General features: G+C 53.2%; 1 protein-coding gene across 6 annotated transcripts; it reads right to left on the bottom strand.

The window, feature by feature from the left end:
* Positions 1-303: 303 nt before the first annotated feature.
* KCNG1 (potassium voltage-gated channel modifier subfamily G member 1) lies at positions 304-20,582 on the bottom strand. 6 transcript variants are annotated; one of them, XM_032255989.1, is made up of 5 exons: positions 20,066-20,533; positions 11,021-11,136; positions 9,978-10,035; positions 6,958-7,757; positions 304-1,443 (listed from the first exon to the last, which is right to left on the bottom strand). In XM_032255989.1, the coding sequence occupies exons 4-5, from the start codon at positions 7,729-7,731 to the stop codon at positions 676-678; spliced, it is 1,542 nt and encodes a 513-aa protein (XP_032111880.1). In that variant the 5' UTR covers positions 7,732-7,757; positions 9,978-10,035; positions 11,021-11,136; positions 20,066-20,533; the 3' UTR covers positions 304-675. The 6 variants fall into 6 exon arrangements, with proteins under 6 accessions (XP_032111880.1, XP_032111881.1, XP_032111884.1 ...); XM_032255990.1 differs by lacking the exon at positions 11,021-11,136 and having other exon boundaries at positions 20,066-20,582; XM_032255993.1 differs by lacking the exon at positions 11,021-11,136 and having other exon boundaries at positions 20,278-20,544.
* Positions 20,583-23,523: the final 2,941 nt, after the last annotated feature.

Genomic DNA, 23,523 nt, shown 5'->3' with positions numbered 1-23,523 from the left:
AAGGAAAAAGGAGAAAAGAGAAAAGGGAGAAAGAAAGGCCTGGAGGCGGTGGGGAGTCAAAGAAGAACGAGAGAGTATTCACCGGTCATTGTCCTAAAAGTGTCCGTTCTCTCTCATTTTCTCCAACCACAGTAGCGCCTCACCAGGCCTGAACAACCCAAGAACTCAGGGCCCTTTACTTCCAGTCCCACATGGCTGGCTGTGCCGGGAAACACAGCTCCCTCTTTCGAGAGCCCGTGGGAGGCATGCTCTCTTTCTCATCAGTTTCCTTTCCCTGGACATGATCCACATTAGAGACAGACATGTTGCTGCTGCCGTTTGTATTTTTTTTCTCCAGGCAGACCCATAAAGCAAGTTTTTGCTGGGCATGTTATTTGCATGGTGAAAAGAACAAGCCATCTCCTTATTGAGGGAAACAGACATAGGGGCTGGGGTGGGCAGGGCTGGGCTGGTGACCCAGCTTCCCTTCACAGCTGGAGGCGGAGGGGCAGTCCCCTCTGCTGATGTGCGGGTGTCCTTCCCGGGGTGTGATTGAGAGCGTCCTTCCCCGGGCATGTGGGAGTCGGTGCTGCGCCAGGACTGCACAGGGAAGCGGCCTGTCCCTCTCCAGGCATCTGCAGTGGATGGCAATGGCTTCGGGCCACAGAGGGCAGGCAGGGCAGGTGTCCTCCATGCTCAGTTGTTGTCTCTGGTGTCCGAGGAGGCACTTCCAAACAAGATGTCACTGTCCTGGGACATGCTGAGCTGTGACTTGGTTTTGATGAGGAACTGTGCCCTCCGGAACATCACCCTCTCCTGCTCCTGCTTGAGCTCCAGGTAGGAGCGGGAGAAGGTGTGGAAGATGGAGGTGACCGGGAAGGCCATGAGCAGGATGCCGCTCAGGATGCTGCTCAGCGCCACCACCTGGCCCGGGGTGCTCCTGGGGACCATGTCGCCGTAGCCCACCGTTGTCATGGTGATGACGGCCCACCAGTAGCAGGCAGGGATGCTGGTGAACTCGGGGCTGTCGGCCATCTCATTCTCGATGACGTAGAGCAGGGGCGCGAAGAGGGCGATGGCCACGCAGAGGAAGAGCAGCAGGAGCCCGAACTCGCGGGTGCAGCGGCGGGCCGTGAGCCCCAGCGTCTGCAGCCCCAGGGAGTGGCGCGCCAGGCGCATCACGTACAGGATGCGCAGCGCCCGCAGCACGCGCAGCACCAGCCCCACCTTGTCCAGGTAGCTGTTGCCCGCGCTGGGCTTGCGGCGGCCCGCGGCGGCGCCGTCCACCAGCAGCGTGATGTAGTAGGGCAGGATGGCCACCAGGTCGATCAGCGTCAGGGGGCTCCGCAGGAAGGTGAACTTGCTGGGCGCCTGAATGAACCGCAGGAGGAACTCCAGCGAGAACCAGCCCACGCACACCGACTCCACGATGAAGACGTTGTGGCACATCTGGGAACAGTGGCCCTGGGAGAGAGAGGAAGGGGTGCCAGAGGAGGAAGGGAGTCATTGGTCCCACCAGGGGAGGACCGCGGAAGTTCTGCCCTGTGCCTGTTCTGGGCTTCCCAGGCGGAAGGAAGGTGACCCCTTGCGGTTGAGTGGCCCCGGGTCCTCTCTCTAGTTGTGCCCACTGTGAGGTCTGGGGCAGTAGGCACTGTCTCCACACTGGCCACTCCTCATCTCTCTCCAGCCCCCACCTCAGCCCTGAACTCCAGACCGCCCAATCAGCTGCCTCTCTGACCTCCCACCTGGGTATCTGAGAGGCATCTCAAATTCGCTGTGGCCAACACAGACTCCTGGTCCCCTGCCCTCTGGTGGCTTTCCCTCCAGAGCTTTCAGCAGTCCCATCCTTCCAGTTGCCCAGGACGAGAGACCTGACGTCATCCTTAGCACCTATGTCTAATTCCCAGGAAGTCTCTTTGTTTAAAACAGTGTGAGAATCACACCCGCTGCCCACTGCCCCCACCTGGTCGGGCCACCGTCCTTTCTTACCTGGACGGTTGCAGTCACCTCCCCCTGGGCTCCCTCATCCCTGCAGTCCATTTTCCACACACAGCCAGAAGGGTCCTGTTCCTCCTCTGCTTAGCAGCCTTTGTGGCTCCCGATGGCTCTGAGGAATAGTCCCCACCCTGGGGTGCACCTGGACCATCCATTTGTCCATCTGTCCATAGGCCCTGGACCTCCTCCCTGGTCCTTGCACACCTGCTCCAGCCTCGTGGCTTCCTCTGCATCCCTCTGACACCCCGCTCACCCCCAGACCCCCTAAACACCCACATTGCTCCCATCCCCCTTCTCCAGCTCTGCTTCTGTCATCGCCTTCTTAAGGAGAGATTTTGTGACTCCCCTGTTTAAAATCCCCCAATTTTCCTGCACCCCAATTCCCCTTATCCTGCTTTTTGTTCAGCACTTATTACTGTTCAATATGCCTTACACGTTACTTACCATTTTTTTTTTTTTTTTTTGCCTGCATCCATCCCCACCCGCTCAGCTGCACCAGCAGGTCCCAGCCTCACCAGGAAGGGCAGTTGGTATGCACTGTTTACAGCTCAGACCCCAGGCCATGGAAGAACAGGCTATGGGTTTAATAGAGTACAAACCCAAAAGCCACCAGGGGCCAGGCAGGCCAAGGAAACTGGAATAGAGGGCCAGGTAGGACTGCCTCCCCCAGCCTCCCCAACCCGCCAGCTTGTCCTGTCCCCCTGCCCCCGGAGAGCTCAGCCATCTTGTTCAGTGCCCCCATCACTGCCCTGGGCAAATTTGGGCTAAGGCTGCCTCACTGAAGCTTTCAAAAGAGGCTGAAAATGTGCAGTTTTACATGAACTCTCCTGGTGATAAATGTCGGTGATAATACTTGGTTAAATAGATAAAATGTCGATTTAAGTGCTGGTGGTAATAAATTCAATGCAAAGAAATACTGTATGGGCCACCGGAACACATCTGTGTGCTGGGTTTGGCACGCGGGCTGCCAGCTTGTCTCTCTGGTCTGGAACATAACTGGGTGGTAAATAGCCCTTAGTGGATTTGCGCCTCATCCTTGAAGGGGCCTTTGGCAGTGAGGAGAGGCCAGCGTGGCTCCAGCCTGGCACACCTCCGAGGCTCTGGGCACAGCTGAGTTCTACCAGTCCCACTCCAACAACTGTCTCTAGGAATATGTTAGGAGCTGGAGGTATGAGCTAATACCTGGGGGGGGGGGGTGGCTTTAAGGTCTTAGACCTCTGGGATGGGAAGCCCCTTCCTCTGGGAAGCCTTCCTGGAGTGTGCCCCCCCAAGCAGCTCCAGCAATGCCAGCATGCCTCCCACACAAAGCTTCTTTGACTTGTGTCTCATGCTTACGGTGTTGGGGGGCAGGGGAAGAGGCGTGTCACTACTCCATCCCAACCCCAATAGACTGGAAGCTCCTTGAGGTTGGAAGAGTTGTCCTGGTCACCCTGTCTCCCCAGCAGTGCCTGTATACAGCAGGCACTCAAATGTGTGCACAAGGAGCAAGTGAAACAGTGAATCCCACTGGCCCCCAAAATGAAGAACAGCATTTTCACTGAATCCTAAACAAGGCAAAGTATTATTACTTTTTAAAAAAGCAAGTATCAGAAGTTGAACCAAACCATGGCTTTATTAGTAGTTTTCTGGTAAGATCACCATCAATATGTTGGAGCTGAGAAGAAATTTATACTAAGTGCAGCAATTTGCAGACAGGTCTCAAGTGGTGAGCATTTTCCCTTTCCTTTCTTTTTCTTTTTGACCCTAATCCTTGAGTTAGGACTTTCTGCACATTCACTACGAACCACTTCTAATCCCTTCATGTGGATTCAGTCATCCCAATCACTATTTTTTTTTTTAGACGGAGTTTTGCTCTTGTCGCCCAGGCTGGAGTGCAATGGCGTAATCTTGGCTCATCACAACCTCCACCTCCTGGGTTCAGGCGATTCTCCTGTCTCAGCTTTCTGAGTAGCTGGGATTACAGGCATGTACCAACATGCCCATCTAATTTTCTATTTTTAGTAGAGATGGGATTTCTCTATGTTGGTCAGGCTAGTCTTGAATTCCTGACCTCAAGTGATCTGCCTGCCTTGGACTCCCAAAGTGCTGGGATCACAGGCGTGAGCCACTGCACCCAGTCCCAATCACTTCTAATCACTTCATGTGAACTCACTGAATCCTTTCAACACTGTGAGGTGGGCCTGTTCATAACCCCCCTGGACAGGTGAGAAATCAGAGGCTCAAAGAGGTTAAGTGACTTGCCCACAGCTATGGCATAGCCAGAGTGGAGAAACAGGATTAGAACTCAGGCCATCTGGCTCTAGCCCTGACCTCTTCATCACTACCCCTCATGCTTATTGAAAGTTAATTTTACCAGCTGGATGTGATGGCATGCACCTATAGTCCCAGCTATTAAGGAGGCTGAGGCAGGAGGGATGCTTGAGTCTAAGAGTTCGAGTCCAACCTGGGCAACGTAGCAACGCCCCATCTGTAAATTAATTTTTTTTTTTGAGACAGGGTCTCATTCTGTTATCCAGACTAGAGTACAGTGGTGTGATTGTGGCTCTGCAACCTCCACCTCCCAGGTTGAAGCGATTCTCATGTCTCAGCCTCCCACGTAGCTAGGATTATAAGTGAGTGCCAACATGCCTGGCTAATTTTTGTATTTTTAGCAGAACTGGGGTTTTGCCATGTTGGCCAGGCTGGTCTCGAACTCCTGACCTGAAGTGATCCATCTGCCTCAGCCTCCTTAAGTGCTGGGATTACAGGTGTGAGTCACCACACCTGGCCTAAAATTGTTTTTTTTAATTTAAAAAAATTTAAAAAGTTTACTAGTTGAATGCTATTTTCTTAATCCCCATTTAAGAAATTCATTTTATAAGCCAGGCATGGGGGCTCACCCCTGCAGTCCTAGCACTTTGGGAGGCAGAGGTGGGAGGATTGCTTGAAGCCAGGAGTTTGAGGCCAGCCTGGGCAGCAAAGCAAGATCCCATCTCTTAAAAATAAATAAATTAATTAAAAGTATACAAAAAATACAAGCAAGCCTCCGTGGATTATTACTGCAACAGCTATTGTGATTTCCTTCACATACACAAGTGGAAAAATCCTGCCATGGTGAGCACTTCTAATGTTAAATTCTAGAGTGCATGTAAAGCACTTAGCACATGCAGGGTATACAGTCAGTGCTCAATAAATACTGGCTGCCATGATATTTACATTCAGTTCACACCGCCATACCTATTTCTCTGCTGCCTATACAATTTATACCTGTCTGAGACCTTTCAGTCTTTCTTGAAGCTTCCAGAATTCCCATGTATAGGGAAGGAGTCACCGACTCTAAGGCCCATGGTCTCATACACAAGGAGACTGAACTGGGCCCCTGTGGACTCGGCTCTCACCAGGAGCTGCCATGCAGGACTATAGGCTGCTGTGTATGTGAGGGGGCACACAACCTTACAATTTTTAAAATTAAATATATTTATTTATTTTTTGAGACAGAGTCTCAACTCTGTCACCCAGGCTGGAGTGCAATAGCATCTTGGCTCACTGTAACCTCCACCTCCCAGGTTCAAGTGATTCTCCTGCCTCAGCCACCTGAGTAGTTGGGACTACAGGTGTGTGCCACCACGCCCAGCTATTTTTTTTTTTTTTTTAAGGAGAGATGGGGTTTCACTATGTTGGCCAGGCTGGTCTCAAACTCCTGACCTCATGATCTGCCTGCCTTGGCCGCCCAAAGTTCTGGAAGTACAGGAATGAGCCACCACGCCCAGCCTTTACATTGTATTTTTTTAGAGATAGGGTCTCACTCTGTTGCCCAGGCTGGAGTGCAGTGGCAGGATCATGGCTCACTGCAGCCTCACCTCTAAGTCTCAAGCAATCCTCCTGCCTCAGCCTCCCAAGTAGCTGGGACTATAGGTGCAGGCCACCACACCTGGATTATTATTATTATTTTTGCAGAGACAGGGTCTTACTACATTGCCCAGGCTGATTTTGAACTCCTGGGCTCAAGCGATCCTTCTGCCTCTGGCTCTCAAAGTGTTGGGATTATAGGCATGAACACCTGGCCTGATCTTACGATTTTTAAAAGAAGCTGAGGTTTTAAATTTTTATATGAAAACTCCCCTTTTAATGTTGGCAACCAAGTCAAACTTTTGGGAAATCCTGTGTGGGCCAATCACATAGTCCTTCCTGTGGGGCTATATTATGTCCCCAAGCTGCCACGTGGGCACCATATTTCCATGCTTACAAACATGGACTGGACTTAGACCTGGTGTTGGGCAGTGTCCTCACGTACAGATTGGCGTGAAAACACTTCCCCCCAGGGTCGCTGGAGTATTCCCTGGGGAGTTGAGATGTAGGTGGCGTGTGCAGCCCAGCTCCCGCTCCCGAGAACTCCCAGATGAGTGGGAGTCCCTAGACCGTACCACATACCCCATGTCAGGCCCTGGAGTAAAAACACTTTCCATTCATTCTCTTATGGACCAAAATAAATGCTCACCATTTGCAGATACACATGTACCCATCAACAAAAATTATCTTCAGGACCCAGAACAGGTGTCTGGGCTACTTGGATGCAAGAAATTCGGAAGGCTGAGAAAGGGTGGAGTGGTCGAGATCAGTCTGATGATATATGTCATGTGTTTCGCTCGGGGCCAGGCATGTCAAAAATCACATCATCCATTTATTCACTCATTTGTTCATTCAACAAAGGAACAAATGTAGTGGTTGAGTGCCTGTTTGTGCTGGACACTGTTCCAGACACTGGTGGGGGGAAGGGCAGTGGCGGGGCAGTGGAGGCCAGGACAGGCACAGGCATGGACCCCCATGATGCTCACCTATTAACAAAAAGGCAGACCATGCACACAAACATTCCTGATGTCAGGAGGGACCAGGGATGCTATTCAGCCAGTGTGCAATCAGGGGAGGCTTCCTCGAGGAGGTGACAACGCTCAGCGTCCCTTCCCTCACGGTGGCGCGTCTCCCCGCGGGGCAGTGGGCTCTTACCTGCTCCTCCTCCTCCCTCAGGCTGGGCAAGGTGCTGACAGAGAGGTTGACGGCGGTGACGGTCACGAAGAGCACCGACAGGCAGGCGAACACCTTGCCCGGCAGCCCCGAGTGCGGCCTCTCCACCATGTCGCGCAGTCGCCGCATGCAGCACCCCAGGCGGCCCTCGCCCTCGGCTGGGCCCTCGCTGTCGCGGCCCTCGCTGGCCAGCGCGTCGTCCTCCTCCTCCCGCTCCACCATCTCTGCGAACTCCTCGATCTTCTGCAGGTAGCGGCGCTTGCAGCAGCCGTCCAGCTGGTCCTCCGCGATGCCCCAGTACAGCAGCTCCTCCTGGAAGGACAGCGCGCACATCTCACGCAGCAGCCGCAGCTTGCCCGCGCGCAGGAAGGTCAGGATGGTGCCGAAGGCCCCTGGGTTGCGGTCGAAGAAGAACTCGTTGCAGGTGACGTCGTAGTCATCGCACACGTTGAGGATGTCGTCGAAGTTGGTGCAGGCCTTGAGCTGGCCCAGGCGCGTCAGCGGGAACTCGTCCAGCGTGGTCCAGGGCAGCGAGTACTTGATGCCGCCCACGTTGATGATGATCCGACGGCGGCGGTCCTCGGGCTGGCCGCCCTGGCGGGGCTCGTCCTGCGGCCGCAGCCGCTGCGCCCGGCGGTAGAACGCGCCCTTGATGGCCTGGCGCTGCGGGAGGAAGGCAGGGTGGAAGGAGGCGTCCGAGGTGCAGCTCAGCGCGCTGTAGTCGTAGTCAGAATTGTCTCCCGGTAAGAGGGTCATTTTGGGCCTTCACATCCCTCTCGGGCCTGTGGGGAGAAGGGAGGAAAGACCCTCAGCGACCACCCCTACCTTCACCTTGCTGAGAATGTGGATGCCGCAGATATTCACTGTTAGGGATGGAATCTTTGTCCCCCAAATCCATAGGCTGCAGCCCCTAGCCCTCGATGGGATGGTATTAGGGGTGGGGGCTTTTAGATGTGATTTGGTTCAGATGTCGTTATGAGAGCAAAGTCCCCACGATGAGATTCACATTCTTATAAGAAGAAGAAGAGAGGTGGGGCACCATGGCTCACGCCTGCAATTCCAGCGCCTTGGGAGGTTGAGGCAGGTGGATCATTTGAGGTCAGGAGTTCGAGACCAGCCTGACCAACATGGTGAAACCCTGTCTCTACTAAAAATACAAAAATTAGCCAGGTATGGTGGTGTGCACCTGTAATCCTAATCCTAGCTACTAGGGAAGTTGAGGCAGGAGAATCTCTTGAACCTGGGAGGTGAAGCCGAGAGCCGAGATCGCACCACTGTACTCCAGGCTGCGCGACAGGGCAAGACTCCATCTCGAACCAACCAACCAGCCAGAAGAGGCAGAGACACCAGGGCTTTCTCTGCCATGTGAGCACTCAGAGGGGCATCTAAGTGAGAAACCCAGAGGTGAGCGCTGCTGGCATCCTGCTCTCCAACTCACAGCTGACAGAACTGGGAGAAATGAGTGCTGCTGAAGCCACCGGTCTGTGGTGTTAATATTTGGTTACATCGGCCTGAGCTGACAAACACATTCGCCTAAGAGTGAAATAGCAACGACACTGTCCAGTGTCGCCTAGCCGTCACAATTCTCCCACATCCATCTATGCACCGGGGATGCAGCCATGCACAGAATGTGAATGGGTCTCTGATCTCAGGTAGCTGACATCCTAGAGGATTTGCAGGTGACACAAGTACTGTTATTTACTTATCATTTAATTTAAATTGACTTTTTTTTTTGTATTTATTTGGCTTGGAAAAACAATTTAGTGTAGACCTACAGTTCTCATAGGGCTGATTTTGTCTCCCCAGAGACTTGTGCCAATGCCTGGAGGCCTTTTTGCTGGTCACGACTGGGGATGCTACTGGCTTATAGCAGGCAGAGGCCAGGGAATGCTGTCGCATGTCCTACAATGCACAGGACCGTCCCCACAACACAGACTTATCTGGTCGCAAATGTCCTTAATGCTGAGGGGGAGAATCCTGGTTAGTGGTTATAAATGTAACTTCAGAGCCACACAGCCTGCGTGGTGACTCAACCTCGATGTGCTCACGCCTGTAATCCCAGCACTTTGGGAGGCCGATGAGGGCGGATCACAAAGTCAGGAGTTTGACACCAGCCTGGCCAACATGGCGAAACCCCATCTCTACTAAAAATACAAAAATTAGCCAGGTGTGGTGGCGGGCGTCTGTAATCCCAGCTATTCAGGAGGCTAAGGTGGGAAAATAGCTTGCACCCAGGGGGCCGAGGTTGCAGTGAGCTGAGATCCTGCCATTGCACTCCAGCCTGGGTGACAAGAGCAAGACTCCATTTCAAAAAAAAAAAAAATTTCCTTGTCTATAAAATGGGTGACCTATTTGGTAGGATTACTGGGAGGCCTGAGTGAATTATGTACATAGGAGCACTTAATGCAGTGCCTGGCACATAGTAGATATGCAGTAATTACTGTCTATTATTATTATTATTTTTGAGATAAGAGTCTTGCTCTGTTGCCTAGGCTAGAGTGCAGTGGCACCATCTTGGCTTACTGCAATCTCCTCACCTCGGGTTCAAGCAATTCTTGTGCCTCAGCCTCTCGAGTAGCTGGGACTACAGGTGTACCACCACACCTGGTTAATTTCTGTATTTTTAGTAGACATGGTTTTGCCATGTTGGCCAGGCTGGTCTTGAACTCCTGATGTCAGATGATCTGCCCACCTTGGCCTCCCAAAGTGCTGGAAATACAGGTGTGAGCCACTGCGCCTGGCCTATTATTATTATCTTGAATGGACAACTTATATGTTTCCACTAATGGAAAACAGGGATCACTTGCCATAAGTCAGAAGCAATGGACAAAGAAATGCACAACTATCAAAGCAACGCCATGTTCATGTGTCAGCAAACACCACCTTGAGGATACAGGGTGAACTGGACAGGCACGTTCACCCAGAACGCCCTCCTTGGCCCCTCCAGCTAAATCCAGCACCCCTCCCCTGACAACTGGTGCATGTGTCTTCACAGCACTTACCACCAGCTCTAGAACTGTCTGTGTGCAAGCCTGGCTCCTTCCTTAGGCAGCCTGCTCCCTGGGGGAAGAAATGTGCTTTAGTCATCTCTGAATGCCCGTACCCAGCACTGTAAGGGTGCACAGAAGTGCTAGCTAAATGAGTCCATTTCCTGCTGAGGAGACCAGCATAATGAGGCCACTTCTGGGAAACTGAGGTCAAAATATCAATTTGCATGGACTCCTTCCTTCCCAACTCTCAAAGCGAAGGGTTTGTGCTGCTGAAACAAGATTGTGTATTCATTACCAGCTCATGGGCTGAATTTGGTTCACAAATATTTTGCTTGGCTTGGAGAAGTTTTTGAAAGTTGTGAAATTTCATGTAAAAATCCATCTTCTTGGCTTCTCTTAAAAAATCAGGATATCTGGCAATACTTGGCCCAAACACCAACTGAGAAATGGCTACTCTTTTAGGCGGCACCTGCCCCAATCCACCACAGTCCCCATCCCTCCCCATTGTCTTCCTAATGCCCACTCTAGTCCACTCGTGTGTTTCCTTCCTGGCCTTATAGGCATTTGAGTTTGAGACCCCTAGATTATAGCTACAGAGCTCTCTGGAATTAAGCCGATGCATAGAAAAGTTAGTAGGAGTCGAATACCCTGCTTTTAAAAATCACCAGCCTTCTCCCCAGACCAATCCCTGATGGAAGAAAGTGGTAAAGTCTGTCAATTGCAAATGGAAACCCATTTCCAATACTTAAATGTTGGTCGGTGCTAAGGCCATGTTCAGGAAAACACCTGCTCACAACACACACATACACAAACATGGGTGTGAATGAGGAAGTGTTTTAATAGGTGCTGGAAAGGGAGGGAGGGTGTTTCATGCGTAAAACGGGCTCCTTCCTAAGAGGAACTGCTTTACAAAAGCACATCACCACCCTTCTGCTACTCACTGATCTTTGCAGAAGGCTACAATCGCATAGATCAGGTTTTGGAAAACTAGGATACACCTGTGTTTGAAAGAAAAATGCTTTGATTTTAGACGGTTAGAGTGTTTTTAACTTCACCTAAAATTGGAACCCATGTCCTCAGGCATAGCCTGCCAGGATCCCTCGGAGGCGTGGGAATAATCCCTTTCAGGCACTTTCCTTGGTGATCTCTCTTTTCAGCTCTGCTGTTTCATCTTTGCTACCACAGACAAGAGAAAAAGTGACACTGTTTGGCAAGAATGGTGATGGAGGTAAAGGGAAAATGCCTCGCATAAGCCCCAGAGGGCTCTTGTGAATCCCCACAGCTGTAATCACCTCTTTTTAAGAATTTCGTTTCAACCCTCCCAGCATTCCCTCCAGCAGAAAACTCCCCCAATTAGAGATTTCTTTTCTTCACGCCCTGCCCCCATGTGAGTTTCCTGTGTGGAAAGTGATCCTGTCTCAGCAGTGTGGGGAGTATGGAGAGGCTGATGCCACTCAGAGGGTAATCAACATGCTAAGGACCTTGTTCTCAAAGCCAGAGTCCCCTGGGGAGATGCTAAGGCAGGAACTTGCTAAAGGAAGAACAGGCATATTTTTCCATGACCTTGGTCTTGCAGATCCCAAGCTGATGTGCGGTGGACGGCTCAGCACCCTAGACCCTACCCTAAAGTTCATAAATCAAACAGGCCCTGTTTCAGAAGCCTGGGTTTCTGAAAAATAATGCTGCTTTTCACCTGGTCTGATACCTTCAAAGAAATTTTTTTGTTTCTCCGTGGTGTTAGTTCTGTTGGTTCTACAGCATGGTGGGTTTTAGCGATCTTGCCTCTGAGGGTCTACGGATGCTCGGGGAGAGGAAGCTGTTTGAGGCAGAGGCTGCAATGGGGGAGGTAGTTCATTCATTCATTTTTTTGTTCATTTGTTCAATAGTTACTGAACACTCACCTCGTGCCATGCTCTGTGTTAGATCTGGAGACACGGCAGAGAAAAAGACCCAGCCCCTGTCCTCACAGAGGTGACCTTCTAGTGGGGGAGACCTTTCCAAATGAGCATACAAGTCATTTCAGGCTGCAGTGTTGTTGACAGGGCAGGTGAGAGATGGAGAGTGACTACTGTGGGATGCAGGGCAACATTAGCTGGAGGGGTGAGGAGGGCTTCTTGGAGGAGGGGACATGGGGCTGAGCCACATGGGTGGGTCCAGCCCTCTGAGGGCCTGGCAGAGGGAATGGCAAGAGTTTGCTCCCTGACTTGGGGGTAGGCTGGGATGATGGAAGACCAAGGAGAAGGCCAAGCACAGAGCAAGGGGAAGGTAGGAGTAGAGGGGGGCAGGGGCAGGTGCAGCAGGGCCCAGGGGCCGACAATAAGGAGCTGGGGCTTATTCCGCAGGGGACAGGGAGTCCATGCGCGCCTGCCAGGTCAGTGGACAGTGCGTGGGCTGGGGAGCCCAGGCTGGAGGCTACTTCAGTCATTCTGGAGCTGACGATGGTTTGCACCGGTGGAGTTTTGGAGAACACGAGGGATTTGGGGTGAACTTTGGGGGAAGAGAACTCAGGACTGGCTGAGGAATGGGGCCTGGGGGAGGGGGAAAGAGAAGAATCATGATTCCAGAGGTGCCATTTACCGAGGCGACGGATAGGTGGCGCTATGGTGAGCTGAGTCAGAGGAAGCTGTTCCTGGCTGTGGGACAATGGACAGAAGAGGATGCTGGTGAGATCCAGGGGAGATGGCGGAGATGGGTGTCTCCCAAGGATGGTGCCAGACCATCAATGCTGAGCTGATGGGTGTGTGTTTGCGGCAGGTGAGGGCATCACCTGGTAGCTTTGACCTGGCTAGGCTGGCAAGGGCAGGAGGGCCAGGGTAGCAGAGCTATGTTGAAGCCAGAGTCAGGGGCCTCACGTGTGCCCAGCATCCACACCCCCATTGAAGCTGCATCACATCAGGCCAGAGGGCTCAGTGCAGGGCATATGGTAGGCAGAAAATTGTCCCCACATTCCCCTAGATGCCCATGTCCTCGTCCTAATCCCTGGAAACCGTGAATATGTTAGACTGCATGGCAAGGAGGAATGAAAGTTACAGATGGAATTAAGGTTGCTAATCAGCTGACCTGACATGGGAAATTATCTTGGATGATCTGGGCGGGTCCAGTGTAATCAACAGGGTCCTTATTTGTGGAGGAAGGAAGCAGGAGACGGAGTGGCAGAAGGGCATGGCATGAGAATGACTCCGCTGGTCACTGCTGGCTTTGAAGATGTAGGAAGGGGCCGTGAGTCAAGGAATGCAGGTGGCCTGCAGAGGCTGGAGAAGGCAAGGAAACGAGTTCCCTGGAGCCTCAGAAAGGAGCACAGCCTTGCCAGCACCCAATTTTAGCCCAGCCAGACCCATTTCCAACCTCTGACCTCCAGAAGTTAACACAATTTGGTTGTCTTAAGCCACTAAGCTTGTGGTAATTTGTGACAGCTGCAAAAGGAAACGGGATGCTGAGGCCAGGCAGGGTGGCTCACGCCTGTAATCCTAGCACTTTAGGAGGCTGAGGTGGGCAGATCACTTGAGGAGTTTGAGACCATCCTGGCCAACATGGTGAAACCCCATCTCTACTAAAAATACAAAAATTAGCTGGGTGTGGTGTCACGCACCTGTAATCCTGCTACTTGGGAGGCTGAGGCAGGAGAATCGCTTGAACCCGGGAGGCGGAGAGGAGATCCCGCCACTGGCACTCCAGAGTACTCTGGAGACTTTTTTTTTTTTTTTTTTTTCTGACACTCTATCTCGAAAAAGGGATGTTAAGAGAAAGCTCGTTCTGGTTCTGCTCTAGCTTGGGGGACAACCTGCCAGTCACCCCAAGCTGGGGAGGCAGAAGGGCGCACAGGCTTTGAAATTAGGAGACCTGCGTTCAAGGCCAGCTGCTCTGTGACTTTAGGCAAGTCATGCCCTATCCCTGAGACTCAGTTTCTTTATCTGTATAATGAGGCTACAAACAGCTCCTGCCTCCTTGAGTTATGAGACAAAAGCAGATGGGACAGGTGATGCGCTTGGCCCCACGCCCGACACTCTGCGAACGCTCAATAGTCACCTCGGAATTCTCATGAGCTACAAGAAGGGTCTGCCGCCCCCCTCCCTGCTTGCCCAGAGTGTCGTCTTTTCTGACCTGACCCTCTGGGATTTGGATCCAGCCTCACCCGACCCCCAGAGCCCACTGCTGGAGGGTGTGCGGGCTGGCCTAGCACTCCGGGAAAGCCACTGGGTAGAAATGAGGGAGATGAAGATGCTGCTGTCCTGTGACCCAGAAATCCCACTCCTGGGTAGACTTCCCAGACCAGGGACCACAAAGCCTTGCGGCAGACATTGTCAGTAATAAATTATTTGCACTCAAATCCTTCGCTCAGGGTTTGCTTCTGGGGAACAAGGTGGAAGAGAGTAACAAGGTACAGGAATGTGTGTTGTGTTGTTTCTGGTACCAGGAGGCCCCCTAGTATCCATCCCCAGGGGAGCGGACAGGCAAGTCTTGGTAGAGGCAGAGTCTGGAATCCTGCAGATTGCCAGGAATCAGAAGCAATGGACTGGGTGGTTTAGCAACACATTTAGGTCTTAGAAACAGGGTGCCGAGTGGAAAAAGCAGCAGAAGTTTCTAGCACTGTGCTATTTATGTAAATGAACACACACACATTACATATTTTACAAGGTCTCAAGCACATGGGAGGATCTCTATCAACCACATGGAGGGTGCCTGGAAGGGCAAAGGAAGGGGAAGAAGCACGGGGATTGGAACGAAGGAGGAAAAATGAGTAAGATGAGACAGGCTGGCACAGGCCAATGAGGAGGCGTGCTGGGAAGCGGCGTGGTTTGTACAACTCTGGCTTTTAACCCAGGTTTAAAAAAAAAAATGAAGAGCACAGGAACAACAGAACCTTCTGAATTGCCCGGGGTGCTTGGTGGAGATACAGGTTCCTGGGACCCTCCCTTCCCAGTCGGAATGCCTGCAGGGGAGGCCTAGGAATGAGCATTTTTCACAGGCTCTTCTGGAGATTCTGAGCGAGGGAGGGGACTGGGAATGCTTGGAGCTCTCCGAGGGGCTGGAGGCACAGGAGCTGCTCTGGGCTTTGGCTGGGACTCCCCTGCTCAATGTGTCAATCTCCTTGAGGCTCTGAGTCCTGCGTCTCAGGCCATTTCCTGGAGAAATGGAATCCCTTCTGGTCTGTGAGAAAAATCTTCTGCATTGGCATTGCCTTGATCAAATTTCCATTCATGAGCTTAGAGATCCACTGCAATTTTCTATCCTTCCTTTGAGGAAAAAGGTGATGCTTATAAGTTACAGCCGAGGGCTGAGAACATACTTGCAAAGATAAATGATCATTGAGACCATAAGGCATTCTGAGTGGCAGTTCTCATGTGACCACCCTAAGGTCACATGAGAGGGTGCAGGTGCAGGGCCTGCAGGGTGGGATTTGGGAGGGTGGAATGGGATGCAGTGAAGGTCCGAGCCAGGCATGGCTAGTCGTCCCTGTGGCCTGAGCTAGCTATCACACCCACTGAGCTGCTGGCCTCTCTGAGCCTGCCTCCTCCCCTAGAAGATGGGGACAAGATTGCTGACCTCCCAGGGCTATTATGGGGATCTGGTGAATGGAGGTTTGCCGCAGGGATAAGCAGTGTCACCAGGCCTCCTGTCCCCATCGCTACATTCCATCAGGGGCATAAAATGGTTCCACAAACGGTCCTGGGCTGACCCCAGCTGCTTTCGGACCTCTCTGGACTCTATTCTTTCTGTCTTATGTCCTCAGTCCCTCTTCTGAGTGGCAGTGGGGAATGCAGAGAGAGGGCTAAGTGCACCAGGTGTTATAAATAGCAGCAGCCAGTCTCCCTCCACCGCAGACTCCCAAAGTGCCAGGTGCTGTGCTCGGAGCCTTAACTGCATGAGTCTTCATCCTTCCCTAAAAAGGCAGGCATTGGCACTGATACCCCCATTTTATAAATGAAGAAACTGAGGCTCTGAGAAGTGAAAACTTATATCTGGCAATAAGTGATGAAGCCAGAATTAAACTAGGGCTGTGGGACTCCAGGCCAAACCTCTTTGACCCCTCCCTTTTACTGCCTCCTGGAAACATTGATTCTGTTTGGGGAGCTGGGGTGGTGTCTTCACCCCTTGCATGAGTCAGGGACTGGGTTTCTAGTCTCTATTTTATATGGGCAAGATTTTGGAATGTTTTTGAGGATGGCGAGAAGTAGGCAGTTATTCATGGCTGGGGAAACGTATTTATCGCTATTTTACATTTGTAAGAGAGCAGAGTAAAAAACAAATCCACAAAACCCCCAGTTTTGCCAAACTCAGGGTTGCCATTTTGGCCTCTGGGAAGGAGACGTTGACGATGGAGGCAGAGGGTGGAGTCTTCCCCAGAAGCCCTGCTGACACCGTGATTTTAGCCCAGTGAGTCTCATAGGAGATAATAAATTCAGGCTGGACGTAGTGGCTTACGCCTGGAATCCTAACCCTTTGGGAGGCCAAGGTGAGAGAACTGCTTGAGTTTCAGAATTCAAGACCAGTCTGGGCAACACAGTGAGACCCTGTTTCTATAATTAAAAAAGAAAAATTAGCTGAGCATGGTGGTATGTACCTTTAGTCCCAGTGACTCAGGAGGCTGAGGTGGGTGAATCATTTGAGCCCAGAAGGTCAAGGCTGTGGTGGGCACACACTGTACTCCAGCTGGGTGACAGAGCAAGACGCTGTCTCAAATAAAAAAAATAAAACAAGATGATAAATTTGTATTGCTTTAAGCCACTAAATGTGTGCAAGTGTCTGGGCGCTGTGGCTCACGCCTGTAATCCCAGCACTTTGAGAGGCTGAGGCAGGTGGATCATGAGGTCAGGAGTTCGAGACCAGCCTGGCCAACATAGTGAAACCCTGTCTCTACTAAAAATACAAAAATTAGCCTGGCCTGGTGGCGCACGCCTGTAGTCCCAGCTACTTGGGGGGCTGAGACAGGAGAATGGCCTGAATCAGAAGGTGGAGGTTGCAGTGAGCCAAGATCACGTCATTGCACTCCAGCCTAGGCAACAGAGCAAGACTCCATCTCAAAAAAAAAAAAAAAAAAAATGTGTGCAAGTATGTGAAAGAAGGAAATTAACACAGCCTCCAAGGCAACTTTCCAGAAGGAAAGCATTTCTCTCCAGCACTCCGCAGGCTTTGGTTTCTTTCTTTCTACCATGCCTCTCCACGTGTGCCATTCCCTCACTCCCAGTGGGTGTCTTGGAGACCCATCCATCTCTCCCCATGGCACTCTTTCCCAGGCCCTGCAGTGTTTCACTGCCAGCATGGCTTCATCTGTCAGGATTAGGGCTCCTGGCCGGCCGACTCAGAGGCAGGTCAGGCTGCATTAATCCCCAATTAAAACGTTAATCAAAATGGATCCAACCATTAGCTTGGCCAGGGTCCTGGCATGTTAGATTTCCAAGAGACGCTGTGCCCTGGTGGAGAATCTGTCTTTCTGAGCCACCTGCCGTCGGTTCTCGCCACAGTCCAACCATCCTGGACCTTGGCCCAGCCTCCTGAAAGCTGGGGCCAAAGTTCCTGGGGAGAGTATGTGCTGGGAGCTGGGCTCTTCCCTCCATCCCTCACTTGCCCCAAATGAGAAAAAGTGCCAGTGTCCCTCCCCCTATAGAAAAGACAGGCTGCCTCTGGAGCCTCCCTGCTGTGCTGCAGGCAAGCAAAATAACACCAAATGCACGTTTGTGTTTGCCTTCTTCTGCGGGGAGGTGTTTGGGGACAAGCCAGAAGTTCCTTTTCTCTTTGCCTCCTTGTAGCTCAAAATTTGGGAACATAAGCTTAAGCAGAGAAGCAGGCTTGGGGGAGCAGTGGGGAACTCAGGATGGCAGGAAGGGAGACCTGGGCTTCCAGGAGTCCCCTGGAGGGAGAGCAAGATCGGACCTGCCTGGGGAGGTGTCGGGTGAGACAGAAAACTCAACCTCAGGGCAAGGGACAGTCTTAGGCACAATTCAGATCCTATTTCTAGCAAAGTCACTTCATTTCTGATTTTGTTAATCAAATACAGTCTGCTGGATGATAAAAATGGCACACAGTGATGGAGTGCTTGCAGCTAGGTTCTTCTTTGCCTCTCCCTTTTTATCAATTCTACTTAGAGGGGCTTTGTGAAGGGCTCCTTTGCCGGGCTTAATGCATCACCCAAGAGTAGATTCTCCCACCCCTAGACCTCTGGCAACAGGCAAGGCTGACTCTTCATCAACAGTGGAAAGCAGGGTGGAGAAAGACAGAACAGCCGAGACACCCTACTGAGGCTCCAGGAAGTGAGTTCTTTGGAGTGGGTTTGAGTCACTTAGCCCTGTATCCGGCACACATCTCTTTGTTCTTCTGTTTCCTGTGGCATCTCCTTCACCTCCTGCCAGAGCCCCGCTGGGCATCTGGGGCAGAGAATTCAGAGTTGGCGCCCAGATCTGCCGCAGTCAGGCTCTAGGACAAGCTTTGGGAAAGTCTTAGGGGATGGGGAGAAGGACATAAGGTCTGCCTCCCTTGTCACATCTCCCTCCCAGAGGCCAAAAAGGCAACCCAGAGTTTGGCAAAACTGGGTTTCATTGATTTTTTTACTCCCAAGGCTTGAGAACCCAGGCTGTAGGCTGTGGGCCTGGGTTCTCAAGTCTCAGGAGAAGAACCTAGGTTGGCTCGTTTCCAGTACGCCTGCAGTTCTCTGCAGGTTAGGAGTGTGTCCCTCGACAGACATCTTTCCACTGGAATGGGCTGGCTCTGGGAACCACTGAGGAGGGCGATCCCCAGGGGCCGGAGCTTGCTTGTTTTTCAAACACACCTTCCCTCCTTCCCCTCCCAGCAGGTGACTGTGCAGAGCTCCAAAAGCCGGAGGAGGCACAGGTAGAGCTCTGGTCTGGCAGAGCCAGAAAAAATCCCCCAAAGAAGGATGGCGTGCCCTAGCCACCGTGCCCACCGCATGGCCCCAATCAGCAGTGCCAAACTTTTCTTGGAGATGTGCTGCCAGTGAGGCTCTCGATAGGGACTCTGCCATCAGGGGTGTGGGGGTATCAAATCCACCCTATTGAATAAACCTCTGCTCAGATTCATAGGGCAGGAGCTTCCCCCACCCCACAATGAATCAGACCAGTTCCTGCTCCCTCCTCTCACCCCCTCCCCCCACTTATCTCAGGGTGTCAGTGACGTGGGGGAGGAGTGTCTGTCTCCCTCCTCTATGTGTCTGTCATTCACCTGGGTAACTTTGGTGCCTGGCACCCTTTAAGTGCTTAAGAAGATGCCAGCTGAGTAGACGAACTCACAAACCCCAGTGGTGGGAACCCGCATTCCTCAGTAATGTCGGATCCCCGCCACCCTACCCCATCACCCGCCCCTAAGGAGCTTTGAAAAGATCTTTTCTTCCTATTCTAGAACCAATTCCAGCTTCCACGCCTCCCACCTTGAGAATGAATGCATTAAATGAACCAAGACTTCTGCCTGTACATACGGGCTGCTACAGTCCACCGCCCCAGCAGACTGCGACCTCCCAAGAGGGGGCCTGGGTCTTAGGCCTCACTTCTCTCTCAGCTGCATGAAGCTTCCCCCATTCCATCCTGCCCCCATCCCATCCCTCTTCACTTCTCCCCAGCATAGCTCCTCCATAAATGTTTGTAAACTGGATGAATGAATGTTGAGCGCTTGGTATGATGAGCTGCTCCTGGTAGGTGTTCAATCAATCTTTGTCCAATCTATGAATGAATGAACTTTGCCCTTTTCCTTCCATATCTCCGGGCTGAGCCTCTCTCCCATATGGAAGCCCTGAGGCTGAGACCACCACCTTCCTGGCAGCTACTGGGGTGCCCAGTGAACTGTCTCAGTATTCCTAGCGCCTAGCACACAGTAGGCGCTCAATAAACGCATGCTGTATTCATGGTTAATGATTGACTCAATTAGGCCCACGGTGGGGGTGGAGGGGGGCTCCATACCATGCCTAAGGATCCAGTGAATGAGCAAGTGACAGACACCCCCCACCCCAATCCCTAACTCTCCCTCCTCCCGGGATCCGGCGAGAAACCTCGGGCCTAGAACCGGGACGCACCCCCACCGGAGTCACTGCGGCTGCGAATGTCCCAGGCTGCATCCTGGGGACCCCTTGGGAAGAAGCAAAGCTGTACCCGCACCTTGGTCGTAGCTAGCGCGCTCCACGCCGCCACCAGCGGCTGCTCCCGGGTCCTCGGTCGCCCTGGCCTCCCTGCAGGTGGGTTTCGAGGCCCCCGCAGGGAGTTGGGGGCCACCGCCACGTGCAGCCACCCCCGAGCCCGAGTTTGTAGGCGCGGGGTCCGGTCCGCGCTTCGGTGGCGCCCGGCAAGGCTGCAGCGCGCAAAGTTCCCACCTCAAGTTCCCGTCGCTGTGCCCCGCCTCGGAGTTGGCCCAGCCGCGGCTTCCGTCCCCCCGGCTGCCCACGGGTCCGGGTCGAGGACGCGAGAGCGGCCTGGTGGCCGCCCGGGGCGCCCGCTCTGCCTCCCGGAGCCGCAGCCAAACTTCGGTCCCGGGGCCCGGCTCAGCTCCCGCCCTCGGAGCCGCGGCCGCCCCGTCTCTGCCTCCCGGTCCCAGCCGGGCTCCGAGTGCGTCGGGAGCGCGGCGCGGCAGCCGCTGAGGGAGGGAGGGGGGCAGGAGGCGGGACGGAGGGAGGGGACTGAGCGCGGGGCGGGGAGAAGGGGTGGGCGGGCAGCTGAGAGTGCTGCGCCCGGCCTCGCCCCACTTCGGGACGGTGGCAGCCGCGCCGCCGTCACTGGGCCCAATTGGGGCCCCGCACCTTGGAGGGGGGAGGCCCTGGCACCCCTGCCGGCTGGCGCTCCTTGCGGCAAGATCCTGAGCCCGCGTCTGGGACGATCGCGCTACGCCCTCCCTCCCATCGCCTTCTTCCTTGTCTGCTCTCCCAGGAGCGCCCACCCTGCGGCCCCTTCGCCTGCACCCACCGGCCTCTAAGGTCCCGGCGCTCTGCTGCCTTGGAGCTTCATGCACCAGGCGGCGTGGCAGCCTCCTGGGATCGCGCGCCTTGTCAGTTTTCCCCGTGGTCCAAGTTGGCCGGCGGTCCAGAGCCCGGGCCCCTAGCACCACGGCCCCAGGATCTACCTGTGTAAGGACTTAAAACCCCGCTCTCCACTGCGTCGTGGCCGCGCTCCAAGCGCTTCCACATCCCAGGGACCACATGCGCCCTGTCTCCTGCCTTTCCTTGGAAATCCAAGTGCACCGCTGCCTCTGGGCCCCTCGCCCTCCCGCCCTGGCCAAATACTGCATCCTTAGGGCCCTCCACAGGCTGCTGCCCTGCAGCCGCACGCTGCAAACAAGCTTTCACATCCTGGGTGTCACATGTCGCGCGCCTTTTCTCCATCTCCTAGAACAATGTTGTCCTTGGGCCCTTCCTGCCACCGCCGCCCAGGGGCTGCCAGCACCTTGCTGTGCCAACTTCCTAGGGCCGGTACTACCGTCCCAGGTGCTGTTCCCTCCAGTCCCTCGGGGCCAAGGCCCAGAGCCCTCCCAGGCCAGCAGACCCGCATTTCCTCGTCCACTCCCCTGGCCGGGGCAGGGCACTTGGACCAGGTCCTGGGGTCCTGGGGTCTTGTGCCAGAGTGGGTGGGATGCTGCACAGTTGCTGGAGGTTGCTACGGAGGAATCTGTCGGAGAGGAGAGGGTGCCGCCGGCAGGGATGGCCTCTTACAGCCTTGCGCTCCCTTCCTGTCTTTTCCCTTCTGCTTCTACTTTTCCCATCATCAGAGAACTAAGTAAGGACATGAAGAAATCTGCTGCCGACCAGCCTTCTGCTTGAGTGGGGCATGGGTTGGGGAGTTGCGGATGCTCATTAAGTGGGTTAGGGTTAACCCTAAGAAATGAGCCCAGGGCACAGTCGCCTGTGCGGCAGTCCCAGCCACTTAGGAGGCTGAGGTGGGAGGAGCATAGGAGTTCCACATTATAGTACGCTATGATGGCACCACTGCACGCCAGCCTGGGTGACTGAGCGAGACCTGGCCCCTAAAACAACAAGAACAATAAAAACACTGGCTTACTGGTGAGGTGGACGCCAGGACAGACGGGATCTGTCCAAGGACCTGTTTCCAAGAGCTCACCTTCTGCTGGAGGCTTGGCAGAACCTGCAAACTGCTGAAATACGTGAATGCAGAAAGAAGCCAGTTTAGATAGAATAATGGTGGAGGGCGCCTGTGGAGGTGATGGTTACATGGAGCCCTGAGCCAGAAGGAGACCATCTCGTAAGATGGGAAGAGAGCTTTCTAGGTGGACAGAACATCAAAGGCACTGGCTTCAAGTAGGAGAGACGGAGGCATGTCTGAGAAACAGCAAGGAGACCATCCAACAGCGTAGAGGAGGGACCCAGGTGGGGTGGGGTGGGCTTTTGGGGTCAGAGGGTCCCTGGATTACATATTGAGAAACACTGCTTTTTTTTTTTTTTTTTTTTTTTTGAGGCAGAGTTTCGCTTGTTGCCCAGGCTGGAGTGCAATGGCGCAATCTTGGCTCACGGCAACTTCTGCCTCCCAGGTTCAAGTAATTCTCCTGCCTCAGCCTTCCAAGTACCTGGGATTACAGACGTGCGCTACCACGCCTGGCTAATTTTGTATTTTTAGCAGAGACGGGGTTTCTTCATGTTGGTCAGGCTGGTCTCGAACTCCTGACCTCCCACCAGCCTCAGCCTCCCAAAGTGCTGGGATTACAGGCGTGAGCCACAATGCCTGGCCTGAGAAACACTGCCGTTGTGGTGGATCAGACTTCTGCCTTCCTCTCCCATCTGAAAATTGTTTTTGTTGTTTTTTGAGACAGAGTCTTGCTTTGTCTTCCCAGTTGGACTGCGGTGGCACAATCTCAGCTCACTGCAGCATCCGTCCCCCTGGGCTCAAGTGATTCTCCTGTCTCAGCCTCCCGAGTAGCTGAGACTACAGGTGTATGCCACCATGACCGGCTAATTTTTGCATTTTTAGTGGAGACAGGGTTTCACCATGTTGGCCAGACTGGTTTCAAACTCTCGACCTCAGGTGATCCACCAGCCTCAGCCTCCCAAAATGCTGGAATTACAGGTGTGAGCCTCTGCACCCAGCCAGAAAATTGCTGTCTCTATCTTGTTTTTGAGACAGGACCTGGCTCTGTCACCCGCTGGAGTGGAGTGGTGCAATCATAGCTCACTGCAACCTCTAACTCCTGGGCTCAAGGGATCCTCTTGCCTCAGACTTCCAAGTAGCTGGGACTACCACACACCACCATGCATCACTAACTTAAAACAAAAAATGTTTTCTGCAGAGACAGGCTGGTCTAGAACTCCCAGGCTCAAGCCATTCACCCACCTCGGTCTCCCAAAGTGCTGGGATTACAGATGTGAGCCACTGTGCCTGGCCTTGTTTCTATCTTTTTTTTTTGAGACAGAAACTCATTCTGTTGCCCAGGCTGGAGTGTAGTGGCGTGATCTCAGCTCACTGCAACCTCCGCCTCCCGGATTCAAGTGATTCTCCTGCCTCAGCCTCCCAAGTAGCCGAGACTACAGGCATGTGCCACCACACCCAGCTAATTTTTTGTATTTTTAGTAGAGATGGGATTTTATCATGTTAGCCAGGATGGTCTCGATCTCCTGACC

Source organism: Sapajus apella, unplaced genomic scaffold (assembly GCF_009761245.1).
Source record: "Sapajus apella isolate SASKATOON/1434 unplaced genomic scaffold, GSC_monkey_1.0 scaffold92, whole genome shotgun sequence".
Lineage (NCBI taxonomy): Eukaryota > Metazoa > Chordata > Mammalia > Primates > Cebidae > Sapajus > Sapajus apella.
This window is presented reverse-complemented; position numbering and strand designations above follow the sequence as displayed.

Bases quoted from the DNA above. Each gene is read 5' to 3' on its own strand.
- KCNG1 (XM_032255990.1), bottom strand. From the start codon at position 7,731: ATGACCCTCTTACCGGGAGACAATTCTGACTACGACTACAGCGCGCTG. The intron at 1,444-6,957 runs GTAAGAGCCCAC...TCTCTCTCCCAG, and splicing joins TGAGGGAGGAGGAGGAGCAG to GGCCACTGTTCCCAGATGTG.